Source organism: Chenopodium album, chromosome 10 (genome assembly GCF_948465745.1).
Source record: "Chenopodium album chromosome 10, dcCheAlbu1.1, whole genome shotgun sequence".
NCBI lineage: Eukaryota > Viridiplantae > Streptophyta > Magnoliopsida > Caryophyllales > Amaranthaceae > Chenopodium > Chenopodium album.
Window position 1 is genome coordinate 4060823 of NC_137843.1, and position 23980 is coordinate 4084802.

The 23980-nt window shown below is 33.0% G+C and overlaps 2 protein-coding genes and 1 pseudogene across 2 annotated transcripts; all 3 read left to right on the forward strand.

Annotated features, from left to right (window-relative positions):
- The first annotated feature begins 4491 nt into the window (after positions 1–4491).
- On the forward strand, positions 4492–7395 carry LOC145563194 (uncharacterized). Its single transcript, XM_081623632.1, has 3 exons — positions 4492–4839; positions 5634–6385; positions 6493–7395. The coding sequence occupies exons 1-3, from the start codon at positions 4552–4554 to the stop codon at positions 6905–6907; spliced, it is 1455 nt and encodes a 484-aa protein (XP_081479758.1). The 5' UTR covers positions 4492–4551; the 3' UTR covers positions 6908–7395.
- Positions 7396–8130: 735 nt separating this feature from the next.
- LOC145562969 (uncharacterized) lies at positions 8131–10203 on the forward strand (annotated as a pseudogene).
- A 1767-nt stretch (positions 10204–11970) lies between these two features.
- Positions 11971–13697, forward strand: LOC145563195 (uncharacterized). The gene has a single exon (XM_081623633.1). It carries the CDS (start codon positions 12119–12121, stop codon positions 13397–13399), a length of 1281 nt encoding a protein of 426 aa, XP_081479759.1. The 5' UTR covers positions 11971–12118; the 3' UTR covers positions 13400–13697.
- Positions 13698–23980: the final 10283 nt, after the last annotated feature.

Consider the following 23980-nt stretch of genomic DNA (forward strand, 5'->3'; position numbering starts at 1 on the left):
ACAAATGAGTAGTGTAGAGCAATAACAAGGAGGAGAAGAAGGAGCCTTTTGGCTTTAGGCATCAACGATTCGCATCAAAAAGGCTGGCAAAAAATATTTTCTCTTGCTTGAAAGTTGAAACGAATGGCATCATTGTTCATCAGGGTGAAGCTGGATGCATATATTCAAATTCTCAACATTAGATGACAAAGAATGTATGATATAAAAAGGACCGTTTTCAAAAAATAAAGGCGGAGAAATTAAATACTACGTATATTACGTACAGTATAATGTTATTTTATGTTTTTTCCGTCTCATTATTTTTCATGTTCGTCTAGTAATCTATTGATAGTTGACATAAAGATTTAGTATAATGGATAGAGAAAGCAAAGATTTGAATCGTTGAGTTAAAAAAAGTAAATTGAGCGTTTTTTTTTAGAAGTAGGTAAAGAGAGCTTAAATTTTTTTTTTTTTTTTTTAAAAAAAATAGTAAACAGATAATTCATAATTGACATGGTCACATGGATTTAATATAACAATGAATAAACTCCTACAGTATAGGATGGAGTAATTTGCTTTAAGTAATCATGAAAAAAAAAAGGAAATCTATGACCTACTTTTTATTCTTCTTTTCTTCATTTTTTTTTTCTCCCTCAAGGGGAGTATGCGACTTCTTTTTGCATCATTATAGGTTTGCTCGAACATAGCTTCTAAAAATTGATGTAAAAATAGTACTCGTATAAGTATGGAGCATGCATATAACTAATAACTAGTTATAATTCTTTTAAAATAAAATTAAAATATTCTTTAGGTTAAAGAGCTTCTCTTATAGTGTGTGGTCTTTTAAAGTTTTAATGTTATACAGAATACAGATAGGGAGGAAAAGAAAAGTTGATTGAGTAGTACTCTTACTTATCATGTGTCTATTCATTTTCGATATCTTTTGAGAGTTTTGTTTTCTTTAACATTTTTTTTTTTTTTTTTTTGAAAATTTTCTTTAACATTTTTTTCAATTGCACTAAACTTTTTATGTATTTTCTCTACTTTTCTAAACCTTTTTTTTTATTCCATTTCTAAAAACAATAGCTTTGAGTCAACGAACAACAGTCATAGCTAATCCATGAATTTATTAGCCTACTAGATTAACCCCGTACGATGCACGGTTTTAAAATAAGAATTGAATTATCGACTTTTAACACATACTGAAAGAAAATAACTTCCTCATTTTCCCTAACTAAAACTAATTAAATATGAATATACAATTTCCGAAAGTGCATAATTTTCATATTTAATTAAGAAATTTCAATTAAATTATATTATTAACTATTGTTAACAACTCGTAAATAACTAAATAGCACGCATAAATGCATAATATGTGTTGAATACCCAAAATTTAAAATTTAAAAATTCAAATGGAATATATTTTCAAAGCTATGTTAAATAGGGTAGCTTAAAAAGGAAAAAAAAAATATATGACATCATCCTTGCATTTTGGAGGGAATAAATTAAATAAAAAAGTGACACGTAGACAATGATTACATCAGTTGCTGTTATTTTAGTATATATATAGATTATTTCTCTACTAAAGGAACAATATATGGTTATATTTTTAAAAATAAAAAAGGTACTATGGTTATATGCTTATATCTTCGGTCTAATATTAGGATTAATTCATGTATATTAGCATCATAATATTTCATTTATATTCAAAAAGCAAGGTTATAATTTGATGAAAATTTTACATTTTAGATAATTTATATTCTCCTTGTTTTGATAGGGCCCTGGAGACAATGACACTAGTTAGGAAAAATATATGCTATATTGCTATGATTGCACATTTACACATTACCTTTATTCAAGGTAGTGAGATCTTAAAAAGCCTCATTTCTGAATAATATTGTATAGTAATGATAGCACAATCCCCACTGAAATCTTTGAAGTGGTGGGTGTAAAGGAAACTGGCTATATTGATTTCAAATATATTAATTTCATTAATAATCAAAATTAGCACAAGGTCAATATAAAGTATAAACAGGAAGTATATATATTATACTCCATAAGTAGTAGTATAGAGAGAAACAACTTTAATTTGATTTATGTTATACGACTTATACGAGTACAGTATTTCAGCCGTTATGAAGAAGGTTCTCCTCACCTTTTCACCTCCCTCCCAAAGTGGCTTTATGGGAGTACAGTTTGAAAGAGATGTTGCTAAATTAATATTGGCACTATTATTCCAGTCTTCCCTAAACATGGCTCTAGTTATAGTACGGATTAGATATGGCCGCACATGCGACATGCCTGCTCGACAAGCCATGTTACGATAAATCTTCATTGAGTTTTTCGTTGGATAATCCAGACATGATAGGCACTAAAAATAAATTAAAATTACACTTAAACACATATGCTGGACATAATGGGCACATGCACAGATGTACCTTCATTAGTTAACCTTTAATACGTTGGCTCAACACAAGACACAACCATTGCTAAATATTTTATAAGCCGGTTATAATTCTAAAAAATTTATACACACATTTAAATTAATCTACACATGTAGAACATTTGCTTTTTATGAAAAACAATTGTATTTCGTACATGATAACCCATATATAGCAATTAGCAATATAGCATAGTAGCATGGTGGGTCAGAAGTGAATTTCACGAACCAACATTGCCTGCCACTACGCCATCCTTACAGCAAGCAATATTGGGATCTTCTTCTTAATCTGTCTCTTTGATGGGGCCATTTTCATCCTAATTATGAAATCTTTGTGTATCTAATTGAACACTTTAATAGTCATAAAACTTTGTTAAATCCAGTTTGTATTGCTAAGATGGGACACAGTACAGAAATTGTTTTTATTTTTATTTCCATAACAAATTAGTATTATCTGCAAGACTGCGAAGTATAATTTTTTGATGAAGCAATTAATTATAATGATATCTATGAATTAGCCTCTCACACACCTTTTGTTTAACCCTAACAATTTTGATTTGTAACATATAAATTCAATTAACAACTAAATCCTAGCACATTCTAACATTAAACATAATGCTACGGAGTACAATTGTTAGGGAGCCTTTCAATATTTGACTAACGTTGTCACTTTAAAGATAATATCAATTTAGATACTCTTGTTGATCAATGAACAAAGAGAGTAGAATGGACCTGATATCGTCATTATTCCAATACTTGAATCAATACTTTCATGAATTGAAGATAGGAACTTTGTCAACAGAGGTTTATGTGGTAATATTTGATCAATTTGAAGTCATTGTCAATTACATTAGGTGATATTTTTTTCATCATTTTGATAATTACAATTTGTTGTTTTAATATGTTACACGTACGTTGTTGTTGGTAAAGCTTTTGTCTTCTGGAGTACCAACTACGTAGCACATTGGAGAATTGCAGTGCAACTGGCCCATGTAGAAGCAAAAAAGGCCCATATTCTGTTTTTTCATTAGACCAAGGCCCACATTGATTATTATCCAATGCAGAGCCCAATTGGACTGGATTTATCAGCTAAAATCTAAGCGACCTTTGCTTAAGATAACTCAAGCGGTTAGTAGCAGACCTGAATCTCTAACTTTCAAGAGCTTCACTCAACTCAAGTTTTAAGCAATTTTAAAGTTTCTATATAGTTATGAGATGTATGTGTAATTATAATAGCAAGTTTTATTTATGTGAGTTTAGTTAACGTGACTTTAAGATCGTTTCCTGCATGAGCTTGTTGTCAGTGTAATCCCATTTGCTACAAACAAACAAATAACTACTTCGTATTTATCAAACACTTTATTACAACAGCTAATACAATCAATTTCAGCTTTTACTCATTTAAACAATTCCATACAAATTTATTGCCAATTAGTTTATGATTAGTTATAAATTACTCTGTACTTAATAATTCTCGCAGTTGAGATAGATGTCTACTGATACAACTTTTTCTCCCCTAACAATTTTAATTTTTTTTTTTTTTTTTTTTTCAGTTTTAAAAATGTCACCTAAAAACTAAAATACCATCTTTTTGGTGCAACAAGGCACACCATGCGGTAGGGATTACCCGAGTTATTTTGCTAGAGGTTACTTGAGTTTTTCACTCAGGGGTTACTTGAGGGGTTCGGACAGAGGTTACTTGAGGGGTTCACTCAGTTAAGGGTTAAGAGATTACTCGAGTTTCTCGATCAGGCCGTATATAAAAATTTGTGCCTCGAGTAACCCCTGACCGAAAAACTCAAATAATCCCTGACCAAGAAACTCAAATAACCCCGGAAACTCGAGTAATCTCAAACCGAGAAACTCAAGTAACCCCGGAAAACTCAAATAACCCTTAACCGAAAAACTCAAGTAACTCCTACCACACGGTACAACAGGCCGCATATAAAAATTTGTGAAATTAAAGACGAAAAAGGACCCCATTCCATTGGAAGCATTACCAATACGGCAATACCAAGGAAGAATCAATGACCAATTAAAAAACTCATGATTCAACTCCAAGTCAACAAACAGAAATCAACTCTAAAACTGAGAAACTTAACAAAGTGAACTAATACCCAAAAGCCAGAAAAATGCGAGCAGAGACAATAACACTGGTGCTAGTAAACTTAGCAGGAATAATGGAGAGAGCAGATGAATCATTACTACCAGGTGTTTACAAAGAAGTTGGAGCAGCACTTCATACAGACCCAACTGGGCTGGGCTCACTAACCCTATTCCGATCCATTGTTCAAACCTCATGTTATCCACTTGCTGGTTATCTTGCTATCCGCCATAATCGGACCCATGTTATTGCTCTCGGCGCTTTTCTTTGGTCTGCTGCTACTTTTCTCGTCGCTTTCTCCTCCACTTTTTTCCAGGTCTCTGTTTTTTTTTTCCATTGACTTTTCTGTTTTTGATTATCTTCTGATTCAATTTGAATAGATAATTGATCTACCTCACGTTGACTTCTTTTAACCAAAATTTTGAGCCTAATTCACGAATTTCGTTCTAATTAAGAGTCCAATTTATATATATATGTGTATTGTTTACTACCAAGTGTTTAAGTAGTGCATAATGTTAGTAGTTTGTATAATTCAGGGATTCTTAGGACATAAGATTTCTTCTAAAGGTGTTGGATTGGATGCTAACATTTTATAAATGATTTAAAATGAAAAAAGAGTCATCATATTTTCAACCATAACTGTTACATTGGTATGTGTTAGAAAAATTTATATTCTCCATAATACATTAGTCCTCTTCTCGGCCTGAATTTTATTATACTGATATTATTTTTACTACTTAATATTTTTAATTTCTTGTATTAAATTTGATTAATGCATTTTTTTTTTGTCGATTCTCGAGTGTTTTATCCACAATTATTAACAAAATTTTACAATTGAGATTTGTTTTTTTACTAAGGTATAGAATTAAGAAGTATATATGTTAGTTGCAGATCTAAATTACATTAGTACTCCGTAACAGTGATGAGATATATTTCTATTGGAATTATTTTAAAGACAAATTTAACTGTATCAATTGGGGGCATTGTACCAGGCCAGTAAAGTTCTGAAAATCAAATATTCTAATCTTTTGCTATTTATGGACAGCTCTCATGCATAACCCAATTGCTGGATCACTATTATGAATCTTCTGAGTTCTAATTAATGATCAGGTGGCAGTATCAAGGGCATTGAATGGTATTGGACTTGCTATTGTTATACCTTCAGTACAATCCCTAGTTGCATACTCCACTGATGACAGTAATCGTGGCACGGCGTTTGGGTGGTTACATCTCACAAGTGGCCTAGGCTCAATCCTTGGAAACATCTGCTCGGTCTTGATAGCATCAACAACATTCATGGGAATCCCTGGCTGGAGGGTTGCTTTTCATTTAGTCGGAATAGTTAGTGTTATAGTTGGCATTCTAGTACGGTTGTTTGCCAGTGATCCTCGCTTTGTAGATGAGAGTGAGAAGGCAAAAGAGGGGAATCCGCGAGTGTCTTTTTGGGAAGAAATGAAGGAGGTTTTAGAGGTAGCAAAATCAGTAGTGCGAATACCATCCTTTCAGATATTTGTTGCTCAGGGTGTTGCTGGTTCATTTCCATGGTCAGCATTGTCATTTGTACCAATGTGGTTGGAGCTTATTGGCTTTTCCCATAAGACTACCGCGCTCCTTATGACTATATTTGCTATTGCCGGTGCTATAGGGGGGTTTTTTGGAGGTAGGATGGGGGATATCCTTTCAAGACGTTTGCCTAACTCTGGACGAATCATTCTGTCCCAGATAAGCTCTGGTTCTGCCATTCCGTTAGCAGCAATACTGTTGTTAGGATTACCGGATGAACCTTCCACTGCCTTTTGGCACGGTTTAGTTTTCTGTATTATGGGACTTATCATAACTTGGAATGCAGCAGCCACAAACAAGTATGTCCTGTTCCTCATTTAGGCCCTTTTTTTTCCTTTTAATTGCAAAACCATTATCTGAACTTACCTTTTGGCTTGTACAGTCACTGATGTTTATGGTTTATCAGCCCAATCTTTGCAGAAATAGTACCAGAGAAACATCGAACAAGCATATATGCATTGGATCGCTCTTTTGAGACTACACTAGCCTCATTTGCCCCTCCGGTAGTGGGAATCCTAGCTCAACATGTTTATGGATATAAGCCAGCCACAGTAGGCTCATCAAATGCTGCAGCAATAGAAACAGATATAGAAAACGGTGCATCACTTGCCAAGGCACTCTACACCGCGATTGGAATCCCTTTTACAATTTGCTGCTTTATTTACTCCTTCCTTTACTGCACATACCCCAGAGATAGAGAGCGAGCGAAGATGCAAGCTTTGATAGAATCAGAGATGCAGTTAATGGGAAGATGGTGTTTCTCCTGCACTATCAGAAGACTCCCCACTTCAATTTTCAGAATCAGATTATCAAAGTTTTAATGGTAGAAACTCGAAAAGTACTGGATATGGGGGTGATGATGGTCTTGAATTTGATGAAAATGATCAAAAGACCCGGCTTCCACCCCAGGTACCTCTGTCAAATTCTAGAAAGCCAATGTGATACTTGTAAGGTCATCATGTTCTTATAAAAAAAAACTTTTACAGTTTTACTACTCGAAAATGTATATACATATCTTTGAGATTATTCATTACTCATATTAGATGCTTCTCTACTTCTATCATTTTTGTAAGGGTGTTGCAAATTTGTAACTCTAGAAACATTGTTTCTTAAAAGCCATCTGTTCTGTCATTCCATTAGCAGCAATACTATAGTTAGGATGCAAGTCAAACTCTGATACAGATAAATAGATTCCGAGATAATCTAAGGATGATGCTTCTTCTGTATCCTTTATTATCTAAAGGCATCAGTTAATGCTTAATTAAGACGTGATTAATCCAATGGACTTGTCTTCACCAAGATGGCAATTATATTATTCAGTATTTAATTATAAACTGGGGATTTTTTTTTTGTTCGTTTATGTGTAGCAAAGCCTTGAAAGATGTAACTTGTCTGGCAAATTCATGTAAGATCTGTTCAAAGTTACAACTTTTAACTTGTTAGATAGCATAGTTGAGCAAATATATAAATTAAAGCTTAATATACTGTTAAGAAATAATTAACATTAACCTCTTAGACAAGCTTTGTGGAATATTTTCACATGCTAATGTAATTTTCCAGTTAAATACTGGAGTATAGTCCACGCATGAAAGAAGTAATGAGTATTTATTTTTTCAATACTAACATATTATAAGCGCAACTGGTTCCTTAAATTAATGCTTAAACTTGGTCTTTTTACTAGACAACTAAGAGTGAATGCCTTCATCTGAATGCTATTTCCATTCTTGGTTTATTAAATGTCAAAAGGCGCGAATTTTCTCTGTTGACCCGTTGCTTCAGCTCCGGAAGAAACTATTTTAGGCTCTCATCAGAGCCTAAAAGACAGTGAAAAGCCTGGAACTCAAAAGTTATTATAGTGTTTTTTCATGTAAAAATAATGGTATTATTCCCAAAAATGGGCCAAATCACTACCTACAAGTCCTATAGATTCCCAAGTTACCGATTGGCAAACCTCGTGTAAGTCCAACTTGTTGCTAACACTAGAACAAGAAATTATATTACTCCCATAAGTCATAAGAGAGGCAAAAGAAAAAGTGTTACAAAAATGAGTCCTGAGGCAGTAACACTGCTGCTGGCAAATATAGCAGGTATACTAGAGAGAGCAGACGAGTCATTAATGCCAGGTGTATACAAAGAAGTCGGAGCAGCCCTGAATATTGATCCTACCGGTCTCGGCTCCCTCACACTCTTCAGATGCATAGTGCAGTCTTCTTGCTATCCTCTTGCTGCTTACCTTGCTACACGCCATGATCGAACCTTTGTCATTGCTCTTGGTGCATATCTTTGGGCTGCTGCCACCTTTCTAGTCGCCTTCTCCTCCACCTTCTTCCAGGTCTACCTCCTTTTCTTCCTTCTTGGTGTTAATTTTCAAGTTTTGTGGTTATGTTGCTTGCGTTGACTTTTTCTTTTCTTTTTCTTTTGCAATTATCTCTGAAATCTGACTGATGCTGGTGGTTAGTAGTAGAAATAATTTGCTAAAATTGAATTGAAATGAAATAGGGAGCACAAATTTTGTTACTGTTTTTATAGTATCATTAATTCAATGTCAAATGTGATCTATCCATTAGCCTTCAAATGATCAATAGAAAAATCTTTAATAAGCTGCACTTTTGCCATTCATAATCATAATTAGTCCCACATAACTGATATAGCAGCCTACAGAAAGTATTAATTAAGATTTGCTAATTACATAGGTGGCGGTATCAAGAGCACTAAATGGTATAGGACATTGTAATACCTGCAATTCAGTCACTTGTTGCAGACTCTACAGAAGAGAGCACCCGCGGTATGGCATTTGGATGGTTGCAACTAACAGGAAACATGGGAGCCATCCTAGGAAGTGTTTTCTCTGTCATAATAGCCTCTACATCTTTCATGGGAATACCAGGATGGAGGCTAGCCTTCCATTTAGTCGGAATCATAAGCGTAGCAGTTGGCATATTAGTCCAAGTTTTTGCCACTGATCCGCGCTTTGCAAATAAAACTAGAAGTGACAGTACTTCAGACATGTCCTTCTCCTCAGAACTTAAGGAGGTACTCTTGGAAGCAAAATCTGTTATCCGAATTCCATCTTTTCAGATAATTGTAGCTCAGGGTGTTGCTGGAACGTTTCCTTGGTCAGGGCTATTCTCATTCGCTCCCATGTGGTTAGAACTCATTGGCTTCTCCCATGAAACAACCGCGTTCCTCATAACCATGTATGTGATTGGTAATTCTCTTGGAGGTTTATTTGGTGGGAAAATGGGAGATATCTTATCTAATAGATTACCAAACTCTGGGAGAATTATTCTGTCTCAGATAAGTTCTGGGTCTGCAATTCCTTTGGCAGCAATTTTGTTCTTAGGACTACCAGATGATCCTGCAAGCTCTTTTAAGTATGGTTTGGTATTGTTCATCATGGGACTCACCACTTCATGGAACGCACCAGCCACAAACAAGTATGTTTTTGTTACGAATTTCATATTTTGAGTAAATAATATGAAATTTGAACATAAAAAACTGAATGTGTTACTGCCTATTGTCAGTCCAATTTTTGCAGAAATAGTACCTGAGAAACATCGAACGAGCATTTATGCATTGGATTGTTCCTTTGAGTCGGTACTCAACTCGTTTGCTCCACCTCTAGTTGGTGTACTAGCTCAGCATGTATACGGCTACAAGCCTGTCCCAGAAGGATCATCAGAGTCTGCAGTGAAAGAAACTGACAGGGAGAATGCTACCGCGCTTGCAAAAGCTCTTAACATCAATTTCACAATCACAATGACAGTTTGCTGTGCTATCTATTCCTTCCTTTACTGCACTTATCCTAGAGACAGAGAACGAGCAAGGATGCAGAGTTTAATAGAATACGAAACACAACTAATAGATGGCAGTCATTCTAACAGGCTTCAATTTTCAAAACTAGAAAAGCAAGATTATGATGATGATTCAAAGGATGAAAAGACCCTTCTAGCAACACAGGTACATGTATGAAAATCACTATATCAGGCAATGTAAAGTGCAAATACTATCACTATTTATTAAGCTAACTCATTAATTCTAATTCTAGGCATCTTTGCTTTTTATCACAAGTTTCAGGCCAAGTGTAAATATCTCGGTACAATCACGACTTATTTGATAAGCGGTAATAAATAAGCCCTTGCAACATAACTATCGTAATTAATCGAGTAAATTAAATAAGCCTGGCTTCGTCATATAATAGATGCCGTGTGTAAAGACTATCATATATGAAGAAAGGGAAATGTGAAAACGTTCTTCAACCTTTCTTTCTTTATTCATGTGGTAGCTAAGCATATCTTTGAGTAGCTCCCTTCACTTGCTGTCATCATGTCACATACTCACATGTGTTTTCATTTAATATACTACTGATTCTTTCTGTTATTATAACATGCATCTACTTGTAATGGGAAACACTACTGAATTATTTATTTTAATTAATTTAACAAACAAATCTAGGTTAGCTTAATTATATACAGTAGATGATTTGGAGTATGAGTAAAGTTTGGATTAAAAGAATTAAAAAAGAAGGTTAAGTCATTAGTGTTGATAACAAAGATTATGGAATTGATTAACTGAAGATCAATAAAGCAGAAGATACTAGGAAAGATCTGGCTTAAGCACTTATTGGGTCTAATAATAAGTGAATAAAAAGTCAATAGATTGGACTATTATTAGTGTTTGTCCACACTCATCAGTCAACACCGTCATTACTTGACTGTCTAATGTCTACCCTTTATTGTTACCACCAGACGCAGCATACAACTGTGGAGTTTAAGTGTTTAACACTTTAAGTTAACCAAAGTTCTCACTCCCTTGATACTCGAGTATGGAGTTTTAAAGAGTCTATTGACTTTTGACTAATCTGCATAACTTACTAATGTTCTTAATTACCTTAGGGCGTGTTCGGTAAAATATAGCTGTGAAGGTTGATGTAGCTGTGGAGGTAGCTGTTAGCTGTGTAGGTAGTTGTTAGCTGTTAACAAGCTGTTAGCTGTGAAGATAAATAATTTAGATATGAATGTTCGGTAAAGTAGCGGTTGACTAGCTGTTACATATAAAAATCAATATTTTATTTTTAAAACTGTAGATTAAATTTTCAACAGTTACCTCAAAAGCTACCTTTAATTTCAAAAGCTAATATTTCTAACTTTTTATAAAAGCAACATCTACCATTAAAAGCTACCCTAACCATTACTTTGCCAAACACTCACATTTTTTGTTAAGTAGGGTGGTTTGACCAAGTCAAACCACTAAAAGCTACTCAAAAGCTAGCGTCGAACACGCCCTTAGTTTGCATATCTAACCTCATAAAACTATAAAACTATATTGTTATGTAATACGAATAATGTTTTTTTTTTTGACTGATAATACAAAGAGGCCTAGTCTCCATTTTTTAGTTCACCTACAACAAAACAATGAAAGTTAGGCATAAGCATAGAAATCTTGTTCAGTAACATCAACAAATAGTGTACATAAAAATCATGCTTTGTGAAACGCAAAAGATGTACAACGAGTAAAAAAATCGCATTGTATGTTAAACAATCAAAACAAAGAAGCTAAAATATATTTCGTAATAAATAACAATGAATTTACAACAACTCAAAAATTTAACAAATTAAATTAAGATAAGTTCAAATAAATCAAAATAAATAAAAGCGTAGTTAGATTCATCCCGACTTTACAACCCTAAATTTAAGTGATTGAATGACATAATTATGGACTTTACACAAGCACTTTAGCTAAAGATTAGCCCACACTCCCCATAAAACCGCGTATGTATACCATGTGTGACCCCATCTCAGTTTCTCCTCTGCCACTCTCTCTGCATTAAAATCTTTGCCGTCACTCCCTTCTTTCTCTCTCCTGATTCCCTACTTAGCTTAAATCCACCCTTCTTTCATCACTCATTCCTTCCTCTTCCCCTCTCTCTCTCTCTCTCTAACCTAAGATCCAATTCTAAACTATCACTCCTTATTTCATAGTACACTCTACTACAGTACTATTTCATCACCATTTGATCCATAATCATTTCTATGATTATGTCTCCACTTCCTCATTTCTTCAAAAATGTCTTCTTCTTCTACTTACTATTTATTTCATCTTCATTTCTAGTTTTTGCCACTTCTCAAAATCAAATTCTACCTCGAAGAGCTTTGCTAGAAAAAACACTAATCCAAGATGATGAAGATGAAATTCCCAAAATCAAAATCAAGAAAACTCCCACTTCTTCTTCTACTAAAAACCAAACTAAACCAATCATCAAACCTCCTCCTCCTTCTTCTTCTTCTTCCTCTAAAAACCTAGTCACTAATAATTCTTCCAAAAAAAACCAAACTAAACCCATTTTAAATACAACACAAAAAACCTCGTCTTCTTCCAAAAATAAAACCTCCTCCAAAAATGTCGGTGCTTCACCTACTCTCACTAAACTCAACCTTAACTCCTCCAAATCCAAATCCAAACCCAAACCAGTAGATCTACCCAAACCTAAAACTTCATCAACCCAAATTACCAAAACACCCTCATCCGATCCTTCCAAAAAAAACCAAAAACAAAAAACCCAGAAACCTCCATCAATGTTAAATAACAACAACGATGAAGACGACTACGATTTCATGGCAGAATTCCGAGATTTCACAAACAAATTCCATAAAACATTCATCCCAGATTTACACAAATTCTCAACAACTTCCAAAATCTACTTAGCAAAAGCAAACAATGAGATCACAAACAATTACATCAAACCATATGTAGGTAAACAATATCATTCTTCAGCATCAACCGCTATTTCATTCGCTTTTATCATTCTTCCATTTTTACTGGTATCTCTACTTTTTAACCGCATTACTGCGTATTTCTCCCTCCAAAAACTCATCATTTTTATCCAAATTTACCTCTCAATTTACTTCTCAATCTTATGCTTCTCTAGTTTAATTACTGGGTTAGAGCCGTTGAGGTTTTTTTACGCTACTTCGCAATCAACCTATGTTTGGTTGCAAGTGTTGCAGACTCTTGGATATGTAATGTATTTGTTGATGTTGATGATGTACTTGATTCTTGTGTTTTCTACTGAATCTGGGTTGGGCCAGAAGTTCTTGGGCTTGGCCCAGACTTTTGTGGGCTTTGCTGTTGGGTTTCATTATTATATGACGGTGTTTCATCGTGCGGTGTTGCATCAACCCCCTAAGACTAGTTGGAAAGTTCATGGGATCTATGCCACGTGTTTTCTTGTTATTTGTCTGTTTGCACGTGCTGATCGCACGAAGAAAGCTTACCTTGATGAAGAGGGTGTTGAAGAAGGCAAAATTAATTAGAAATTTACTATTACACTCTTTTTTTTTTTTTTTTTTTTTTTTTACTCATAATTTATAAAGTCAAATAGTGTTTTTTTTTTTTTTGGGTCTTATAAAAGTGAGGGAAAAAAATTCGCTTTCCTTACTTTCTTTGTTAGAATTTAATTTTTAATAATTTACTACTATGGTCTATTGAGTAATATTATAAATTATTGTTGTAGCTTCTTAGTATTAAGATCTTACAATTGTACTTAGATCATACCTTTGCCAACTGTATTGTATAGTATTTTTAATAAATGTCATGCATAAATGATTTTACTTTCTTCAATTCCTTTTTTGGCTAGTTCGATTGTTTAAGTTTACAAAAATTTATGACCGTGAATAAAAGACCACCGCTATTTATTATATTTGATCCACCAACTTAATCAATGATTAAAAGGACGAAGTCTTAAAGAAAGTATATTTTAAACGTTGTAACTAAAAAATGTAGTCCTGATTCTATAAAGGCTTCATAAATATGAAGTATTCTTTATACAAGCTCTTTATAAAGTAATTGTAGCAAGATAATAAATAGCACTTGATTAATAACCTATCAAGTAGTTTAAAAGTGCTGTTTAGATCCATCACTTTCATCTTGTCCATTTTGGAATTTGGATACATTTGATTGATTTATTAAGAGCACCTAATTATTTGTTTTATGTGCATTTTTTTCTTTTTTGGAACTTGTCCACAGGTGAGAAATATGTTTGTTACAAAAAGTAATAATTAATTCTGAATGTTTATTGTAACGCTCAACAATATTACTCGTATTAGTTCTAAATAATTACAAACAACATAATTATATCATTTTAGAAAAAAGTTGGATATAACTTTTGAAAACTTTTTCTTCCTCTGTTCTACTACTAGTGCATCATGAGGAGATTTATATTATTACAAAAATATAATTATATATCGAGACAAATATAATGAGAGTATGAGACTCCATATGACTATGGTCGTATTCGGCAGTAGCTTTTAAGTAATGTTTAGGACTTAAGGTAGTTTTTAATGGTTTGAACAAGTCAAACCACAACTTAATAAAAAATATGAGTGTTTGACAATACAGTGATTGGGATAGCTTTTAGTGGCTGAAGTAACTTTTATCAAAAGGTAGAAATATCAGGTTTTCAAGTTAGAGGTAGCTTTTAAAATGTATCGTAAATTTGTAAATGGTGCAATAATCATAGAACAAAGGAAGTATTTCTAGTTCCTAAATAAAAAAGGAAATATTTCTGATTGAAAAGTTGGCTTGACATAAACTTTTCAAAAAAGATTAATTAAAAAAAAAAAAAAAAGATAACTGTTTTTTTTTTTTCTTTTTTTTTGTGTCTTTTCAATTTTTTTTTAATCAATTAGATAGTTTTAAATTCTTCTGAACAAATCAATAGATATTATCTCAAGCAAAAATAAAGTGTATAATGAAGTACTCCGTATAACAATTTAGCCCAAAGTTAACGCCCCAATTCTTCTTACTTTAAGGCCTTGTTTAGTTCACCTTATTTTTACCTATTTTAGAAAAAATAAGTTCAGATCAGATCATCATTTTATGTGCAATTTTTTATAGCTAAATATCTTAAATTTTGTAATGAAAAATATTATGAAAAATACATATTAATAAAATATACATTATTATGAATCTAACAAGATCGTACACTTAACATCAAAGTTTGATCAAATCAGACTAGACCAGACCAGATCAAATAAGTAAAAATAAGATAAACTAAACAAGGCATAAATCGTGGCTTACATACATGATTGTTCTGCTTTGAGTACCGCTTCACCGATCCGCTAATGCTGGTCTCTTGATGTAATGAATCCAGTGACGTCCAGTATGTGCATATGTATTATGCACTAGTGTACAAATCCAATATTAATAAGCTTTGGTCCCTTTTTTTTTTTTATTCTTTGGGCTTAGCCCAATTTTGCATGCTACCAAAAAATTTACTCCGTATGTCTTGCACAATCTTTTTTGGACCTTTTTTTTCAAGGTTTAATTATACAGAATAGTTATGTAAAATAAATAAAAATAAATGTCTTTTACCCTTGGTATTAAACTCTAAAAAAAAAATTATACGGAATAATTCAGTCCTCGAAACTAGTTAATCCCCAAGCGATGTTTTGGCTTTCTGAACTAATATAAGAAAAATTATTTTTTATTGAATATGAAGGAGTAATTTTTAACATAAATTTGGTATGAATATTGAGAACATTTTTTTTTTTTATAATGCAAAAAGTAGAAAATTAAATATAACAAACCATTCGTATCCGCCAAGTTTAAGGTAGAACAACTCAAAAATTTCTTTGACTACAGGGAAGGAGAAAGGAAGAAATGAAGAAAAAAAAACCCTAAATTGCTGGTGGAAATCTACATGAAAAAAGAAATAATTTGGGCGAGATAATACGGTTGTTACGGAGGGAAAAGATGAGTTAAGTGGTTATTATTTTAGTCTAGATACTAAGTTAGATCCCGTGCTATACACGGGTTTTCACTCTTTATACGGAGTGTAAATTTAAAATTATATTTAAATATAATAAATAATTTGGTCCAAAATTTATTTCTTATTTTATCCCCAATCAAGCAACTTTTTTTTTTTTAAAAAAAAAAAAAATTTATTTATCCTTTATGACTACATATTGTATTTTTTGTTCAAGCTTTCTTTTGAACCATGATGGAATATTGTTTTTTCATTTCATACGGAGTATTTGATAATTTTTCATTCACTAATTATGTTAGTTTGAAAGATATATATTCATGATTTTTTGCTATAAATAATCATTATACATTAAAAAGTAATTGTTTATCAAGGAATTAATATAATGTTTGAAAGAATCAAGGAATTAATATAAAGATATGGTGAGATTTCAAAGTTGGTAGATATATTATTTTATGATTTTTTTACCTAAGTTTTAGGAAAAAAAATATTTGCGTATATTCTCTATCAATTTTTTTTAAAAATATATATATATATACTAAGGACATTGGTGTGCCTTTTAGTATATAGTTACCAGCTTAAGGCCTGTGCCATGCACGGTAAATCTAGTTTTTGTAAGAATATCAAACAAATAAAATTTGATAAAACATACACATCAAATATAGAAATTATAGTGTCATAATCTATCTATATTAATAAGCAAGCAAAAAATTAAACAAAAATGGATTTTTTGGGCTGCCTAAACCCGAGTATTTTTTCAGGTGAGGCTTGGCTTGATCTAGTCTAGCTAGTGGCTATATTAGTAAATACTTTTTTATAAATAAATTTTTAATAAACATCAAAAATTAATCAAACAACATATGATATTTTACCTTTTCCTATAATTAGACTACAATTAATTGATATTTTACCTTTTCCTACAATTAGACATATGATATAATTGTCAAACATAACATTTATTTTATAGTTATATTATACTCTATAAGTCCTTAATTTGTAATAATATATACGTAGTAGTAAAATCTCAGAAACAAAATTATAATTAATTTGAATTTATAGTCATATTGAAATTGAAATAGAAATAAAATATTAGCTTGCGGAATTGGAAAAAAAAAATTAAGTATTTTTTAAAGTAATTTCTTTAACATCTTATATGAATCAATTTATTATTACTTTTTTTTTTCAAAATTTAATAATACTCCATTTGAAAGACATTTAAAAAGGATTGTGTATAAAAAAAAATTATGAACACCAAGTAAAATAAAGGAATATATTTGTCATAAAGGCAACATAAATGATTTGGAATGGTATTAATATAGAAACAAAATCAAATATTTACAAAAAAAAAAAAATATCATAAAAATAACATAAAATATTTGGAATGATATTATTATAGAATCAAATGTTAACAAAAAAAAAATGTAAAAAGAAAAGGGGAGTTTTGGAGGGAAAAAACAGCACCAGGATGTGACATGTGTCACTCCCGGTGTCTGTTATAGTATTAAGTTATTGATTGATTGATAAATAGATAGAATAAACGGAGTCCGTAATTTAAACTAGTTACATATGTTCTCTTTAGTTAGAGAAACGGAGGAAGTATTTAATTAATTTTGTTAAATTTCGAGATAATATGAAATGGGCCAAGCAACTCGAAATAAGGAGGAGGAGAGTTTGATCTACAAACAAGGCTTAGAAACTTCCATACTAAAACCAATTGACAATAGTAGGAGGTAGTGTTCTACCTTATAAAGTGGAAGCATCTCTCCTTTTTCTCTAATGTAGGACACTCACAAGTAGGGTATAATGAGTTTCAACAATTATAGAGCACCTCAACAACATAATAAGTAATGAAAAATAGTTTACTTGGTGTAGCTTTTAATGAGCATTATATAATATTGGAGGATATATTTTAGGAAATTAATTGGATATATTTAGTTTCCATATTTTATGCTTAGTATATATTTTATGCTTAGCATAATATCTTTTTGATATCTTTTATTATTTCCTAATTCTATCGGGTTAGGGAAACGGTGTATTATTTATTGGCCATGGCCATCATCATTATGAATCAAGTGATTGAGTTTATTCTATTTATCATATTCTCTCTATAATTTGGCATGGTATCAAGAGCAGGTTAAATTTTTTTTTACAAACTCATACAATGACTGGAGATGATGAAACATCATTTTTATCACCCCTTATCAAATACGGCCGTGAGGATTTTTGCGTCCAGGGGGGGAAGTATTCGGTTTCTGACGTTAATGCAATTACGGGATTGTGTTGGTAATGTTAATGTTCCAAACAATTGTTTGAATGGAAAATTTGACGTTACTTCTTGGATTATTGACACAGGGGCAACTCATCATGTAACCGGAGACAAATCTTGGTTGTTTGATACGCAGAGTTTTGAGTGTCCCGTTGGTCTTCCCAATGGTGACACCGTATTGACTTCTTTAATTGGTTCTGTCCGTTTGTCGGACAAGCTCATCCTAACCGGGGTTCTTTATGTTCCTAATTTGAGTTGCAATTTGCTTTCTGTGTCACAAATTACAGATAACCTTAATTGTATTGTCCAATTTAATTCTTATATGTGTGTTGTACAGGATCAAACGAAGGAGTTGATTGGAATGGGAGCTAGGAGAGACGGACTATACTATTTTAGCAATTCAGATTCGGTGAATCATGTTGATGTGAACAATGCAAAGTCGACCTTGGAGTTGTGGCATCGTCGAATGGGTCATCCTTCCGAAAAAGTGGTTAAGTTACTTCCTCATGTTAATGGCAATAAACATAATCTTTCTAAAGGGTGTGAGGTATGTATGCGTGCTAAACATCCTAGAGATAAATTTCCTTTGAGTGATGGTAGAGCTTCTAGGATTTTTGAGAAAATACATTGTGATTTGTGGGGTCCGTATCGACATGTTTCTTCATGTGGAGCTCGTTATTTTTTGACTATTGTTGATGATTATTCTCGAGCTGTTTGGATTTACTTGTTGGTTGATAAAACTGAGGTTTTTCGAATGTTTTTAGCATTTGTTGCAATGGTTGATAGACAATTTTCTCAAACCATTAAGGTTGTGCAAAGTGATAATGGCACTGAATTTAATTGCTTGCGTGATTATTTTAGTGCTACTGGAATTATTTTTCAAACCTCTTGTGTGGGGACTCCACAACAAAATGGAAGGGTCGAGAGAAAACATAAACACATTCTTGAAGTTGGGAAAGCTTTGAGGTTTCAAGCTAATTTGCCTATTTATTTTTGGGGGGAATGTGTTCTTGCCGCTGCTCACCCAATTAATCGTATACCCACTCCCTTGTTACAAAATAAAACTCCATTTGAAATTTTGTTCAATAAACCACCCTTATTTGATGCACTTCGTACTTTTGGATGTCTATGCTTTGCTCATAATCAGAAAACAAATGGAGACAAATTTGCTAGTCGCAGTAGAAAATGTGTGTTTGTAGGATATCCGTTTGGTAAAAAGGGATGGAGGTTGTTTGATTTGGCTACAAAAGAATTTTTTGTTTCAAGGGATGTGAAATTTGTTGAAGAAGTCTTCCCTTTTGTGAGTCCCGAGGTTGTGAACATTGCAAATAATGAGTATGAAGAACATAATATTCATGATGATTTTTCACAAATTATCTATGACGAATTAGAGGTTGGGGATTTACTGGATGAGCAAGCAGTTCACTCACCAAGCCCAATCCCAGTTTCAGCAGCCACGGACTACCCATCGCACGTTGGGCCTCCTTTCCATCAGCCCGGTTTACTTTCTGACCAGACCGATGGATTTCCATCGCCCGATGGGTCCACGGGCAAGCAGCCCACTGCTCATGCTGAGTCTTCAGCGCATGTTGGGCCTCTTGGGCAGCCCGATTCAGCTATTTCAGATCAGTCCACTATTCAATCCGGTCCTCTTGAGCAAGATGATTTTAATGGCTCTAATAATCAACAATTGGGTCGTGGTTTCCGCCAAAAGTTTCCAAATGTTAAGCATCGTGATTTTGTGACACATACGGTTTTTGCTAAAAGTCCGTCTCCGTCCACTACGTCTCCAATCCCTCCTTCAGGTACGCCTTACCCTCTAGCACACTATATAAATTGTGACATGTTTTCTGTGAATTATCGCAAATTTCTTGCAGCTGTTGTTTTGGGAAAGGATCCAAAATCCTTTAAAGAAGCGATGAAATCCGAAGGTTGGCGAAATTCTATGAAAGAAGAAATAAGGGCATTGGAAGATAATGGGACTTGGACATTGGAGCATCTTCCTCCCGGCAAGAAAGCTCTAGGTTGTCAATGGGTGTATAAGACGAAATTTTTGTCTAATGGTGATATTGAACGTCTCAAGTCGCGTTTGGTTGTTTTTGGTAATCATCAAAGAGAAGGCATTGATTATGGTGAGACCTTTGCTCCGGTTGCAAAAATGACTACTATTCGCGCTTTTCTTGCTATAGCAGTTTCAAAAAACTGGGAGATTCAGCAGATGGATGTTCATAATGCTTTCCTACATGGTGATCTAGAAGAGGAGGTGTACATGAAATTACCTCCTGGTTTTGAGAGCTCGGATTCGAGTTTGGTGTGTCGTTTGAGAAAGTCTTTGTATGGGTTGAAACAAGCTCCAAGATGTTGGTTTGCAAAGCTCACTACGGCTCTGAAAGGGTACGGTTTTATTCAATCTTACTCTGATTATTCTCTTTTCACATACACTAAAGGCAATGTTCAAATTAATGTCTCAGTTTATGTTGATGATCTTATTATTTCTGGGAATGATTCCGCTGCATTAAATGTGTTCAAAGCTTATCTTGGTGATTGTTTTAAGATGAAAGACCTTGGTCCTTTGAAATATTTTTTGGGCATTGAAGTTGCTCGTAGTAAATCAGGTTTGTTTTTGTGTCAACGAAAATACACCTTGGATATTGTTTCTGAAGCAGGGCTATTAGGTGCGAAACCAAGTGGTTTTCCGATGGAGCAGAACCACAAGCTAAGTCTTGCTAGTGGTGAGTTACTTAAGGATCCTGAGTCTTATCGTAGACTAGTAGGGCGGTTGATTTATCTCTCAGTGACTAGACCAGATTTGGCATATTCGGTTCATATTCTTTCACAGTTTATGCACGAACCTCGGATTGAGCATTGGGAAGCAGCTCTTAGGGTGGTTCGTTATTTAAAGGGTACTCCGGGACAGGGTATTTTGTTGAGTGCAGATAGTGACCTGACTTTGCATTGCAGGGTTGGTGTGATTCAGATTGGGCGGCATGTCCTCTTACTCGTCGTTCGTTGACTGGTTGGCTAGTTTTTCTTGGTAAATCTCCTATTTCGTGGAAAACCAAGAAGCAACCCACGGTCTCTTTCTCTTCTTCCGAGGCTGAGTATCGTTGCATGGCTTCAACCACACATGAGTTGAAATGGTTGAAGGCCTTGCTTTTGAGTTTGGGTGTCCAACACCCTAAGGCGATCAAGTTATTTTGTGATAATCAATCTGCTTTACATATAGCTCGAAATCCAGTTTTTCATGAACGTACAAAGCACATTGAGATTGATTGTCACATTGTTCGTGATGCTATTACAGAGGGCTTAATTGCTCCTTCCTATGTTTCCACTAAGGAGCAACTTGCAGATATTTTTACTAAGGCGCTTGGGAAGTCTCAGTTTGATCATCTTCTTTCCAAGTTGGGCATTTACAATCCCCATGCTCCAACTTGAGGGGGGGTATTGGAGGATATATTTTAGGAAATTAATTGGATATATTTAGTTTCCATATTTTATGCTTAGTATATATTTTATGCTTAGCATAATATCTTTTTGATATTTTTTATTATTTCCTAATTCTATCGGGTTAGGAAAACGGTGTATTATTTATTGGCCATGGCCATCATCATTATGAATCAAGTGATTGAGTTTATTCTATTTATCATATTCTCTCTATAATTTGGCATATAATAATACTCCAACATGGATAAGAAAAGTTGAAGAGATAAAAGAAAATGGGAAAGTTACGGCTGCCCGTAGAAAGGGAGCCTAATCCATTTGAACCCCCTAAAAGTATGCATTTTAGTAGTAAAAATGATATAATACGAAGTACATGTTAATAAATAACAACTATATATATATGGCTGAGGACTAAAGTGATGTGTTCTTCGTCATTGTAGTTATCTAAATTCTGTGTTTAATTACTTTAATATGCCTCTAATCTAATAGTAAATAAAGTGTTTGCCGCCTTAATTTTAACTTGCATGATTAACCAATACTAATTTAATGACCATATAATATACTCGCTTTTTTATTTCAGATAACCTTTTTTATTTGACTATACATTTTACTAATACACAAAGACAAACGGTAGTAGATACTTTGTAAAATGTTTTTAGATTTATCTCCATACATCAATTTTTTTTATAAATATATGTATTAAATAATATCTAAGTAATTATATGTCAATCAAACTGTTGTATTTAATCCAAAACTGAGAAATATGTTCAATTGCATACAATATTCGTATATACCTGACTGTACTACGTGTAGTATTTTTGAATTTCAGCATTTCTTGCAGCCGCCCCGTCCTTAGCTGAGCCTTGTATGATCCAACTTAGTCTCCATTATCATGCATTTTAATTAATGGCATAATTTGTACTTGTATATTACTAAACTATATAGTGGAGTATAATTCTTTGTTATCCCAACGATTTTATGATATATTGTGTAATCAAGGCGGATTTTTACGTTCCTATAGCAGATGGACATTCTTCATATGAGACATAAAGCGTATATTCTTATTTCAAAAAGTAAAGTGGTTGTGATTTTATATTATGTTTGTTTTAAGCTCGTTGGTTAGCTAGGTGTTTTAAAAGAGGACCAACAAGTTAGTTTATGACTAGTGACTGTTGAGCATGATTTGATAAGATCGAGCAAATTGTGAAGTTACATACAGTACATGGGAATATATTACTCATTTATTTATTTATTTTATTTTTGAAAAAAAAAAATAAATAAAAATATACTCCGTATTACATAAATTTTATATGGTGCTTTCAGATTCGTGGATCATGTACTCATAATTCAATAATTCATCTACGCAGCAAGGTGCACATATGACAAGCTAGATTTATTTATTTATTTATTTATTTTATAATTTTATTTTAGTGATAATAAGTTAAGGATTAAGGAGAACCCTAACTAAGCTAGACCTTTACTTTTACAACTCTTTGATCTAGTATGTGTGATCCAGGTACTTGAGACTTTGAGAGTAACACCAAATTAAACACGTTCACTTAACAAGATAAGACTTTATACCTTTAAAATTTGAGAAAAGACCTTACTAACTAAGTGAGCCAAAAGCCTTGTCTAGAGTGACATACAAGGTATCACTTGGGTGTATGTTTTATACTATATGATATTGAATATTTATAATTTTATTAATAATAATTGGATAAATTTTAATTATACAAGTTATTACAAGTACACTCTATGTTCTTTTTTGTTCTATTCACTTGCTTGTATTTAACAGTACAAGATATCACGTAATAAGTTTTGTTTTGTATACTCCCTCCGTTTTTTTTTTAAGTGACACAGTTTGACCGGTACGTAGTTTTAGGAGATTTTATTGATTTTAATAAAATAAGATGTTAGTGGGGTAGGTTGGAGGAGTGAGAAATGATAAAGTAAAAGAATGTGAGAGGAAGTGGGGACCATGAAAGGAGTAAGAAATGATAAAGTAAGAGATAGTGGGGTGAAGATATATTATTAAAATGTAAGGAATTTCTAAAAGAAGAAGTGTGTCACTTAAAAAAAACGGCCATTTAAGGAAAGTATGTCACTTAAAAAAAGCGGAGGGAGTATGACTAATTGACTAGAACAAATGGTACGGTCAAACTTGACTCAATCGGTCATGAATCTTTTAAAAGCTATATATTTCTCAATAACTTAGAATCAGCAATAAACTTGAACTGTGAAGTCTGTGACTCCTCAAAAATAAAATAATTAAATTAAAAATATATATATATATAAAAAAAAAAAAAAAAACTTCAACATTGATTATAGATTTATAGTGGTATTATATCTATTATTTGGGGTCAATTGTTCTCTTTATGTAGGAAAAAAAAAAAAAAACCTATTAAATGGAGGATGTTAATTTTT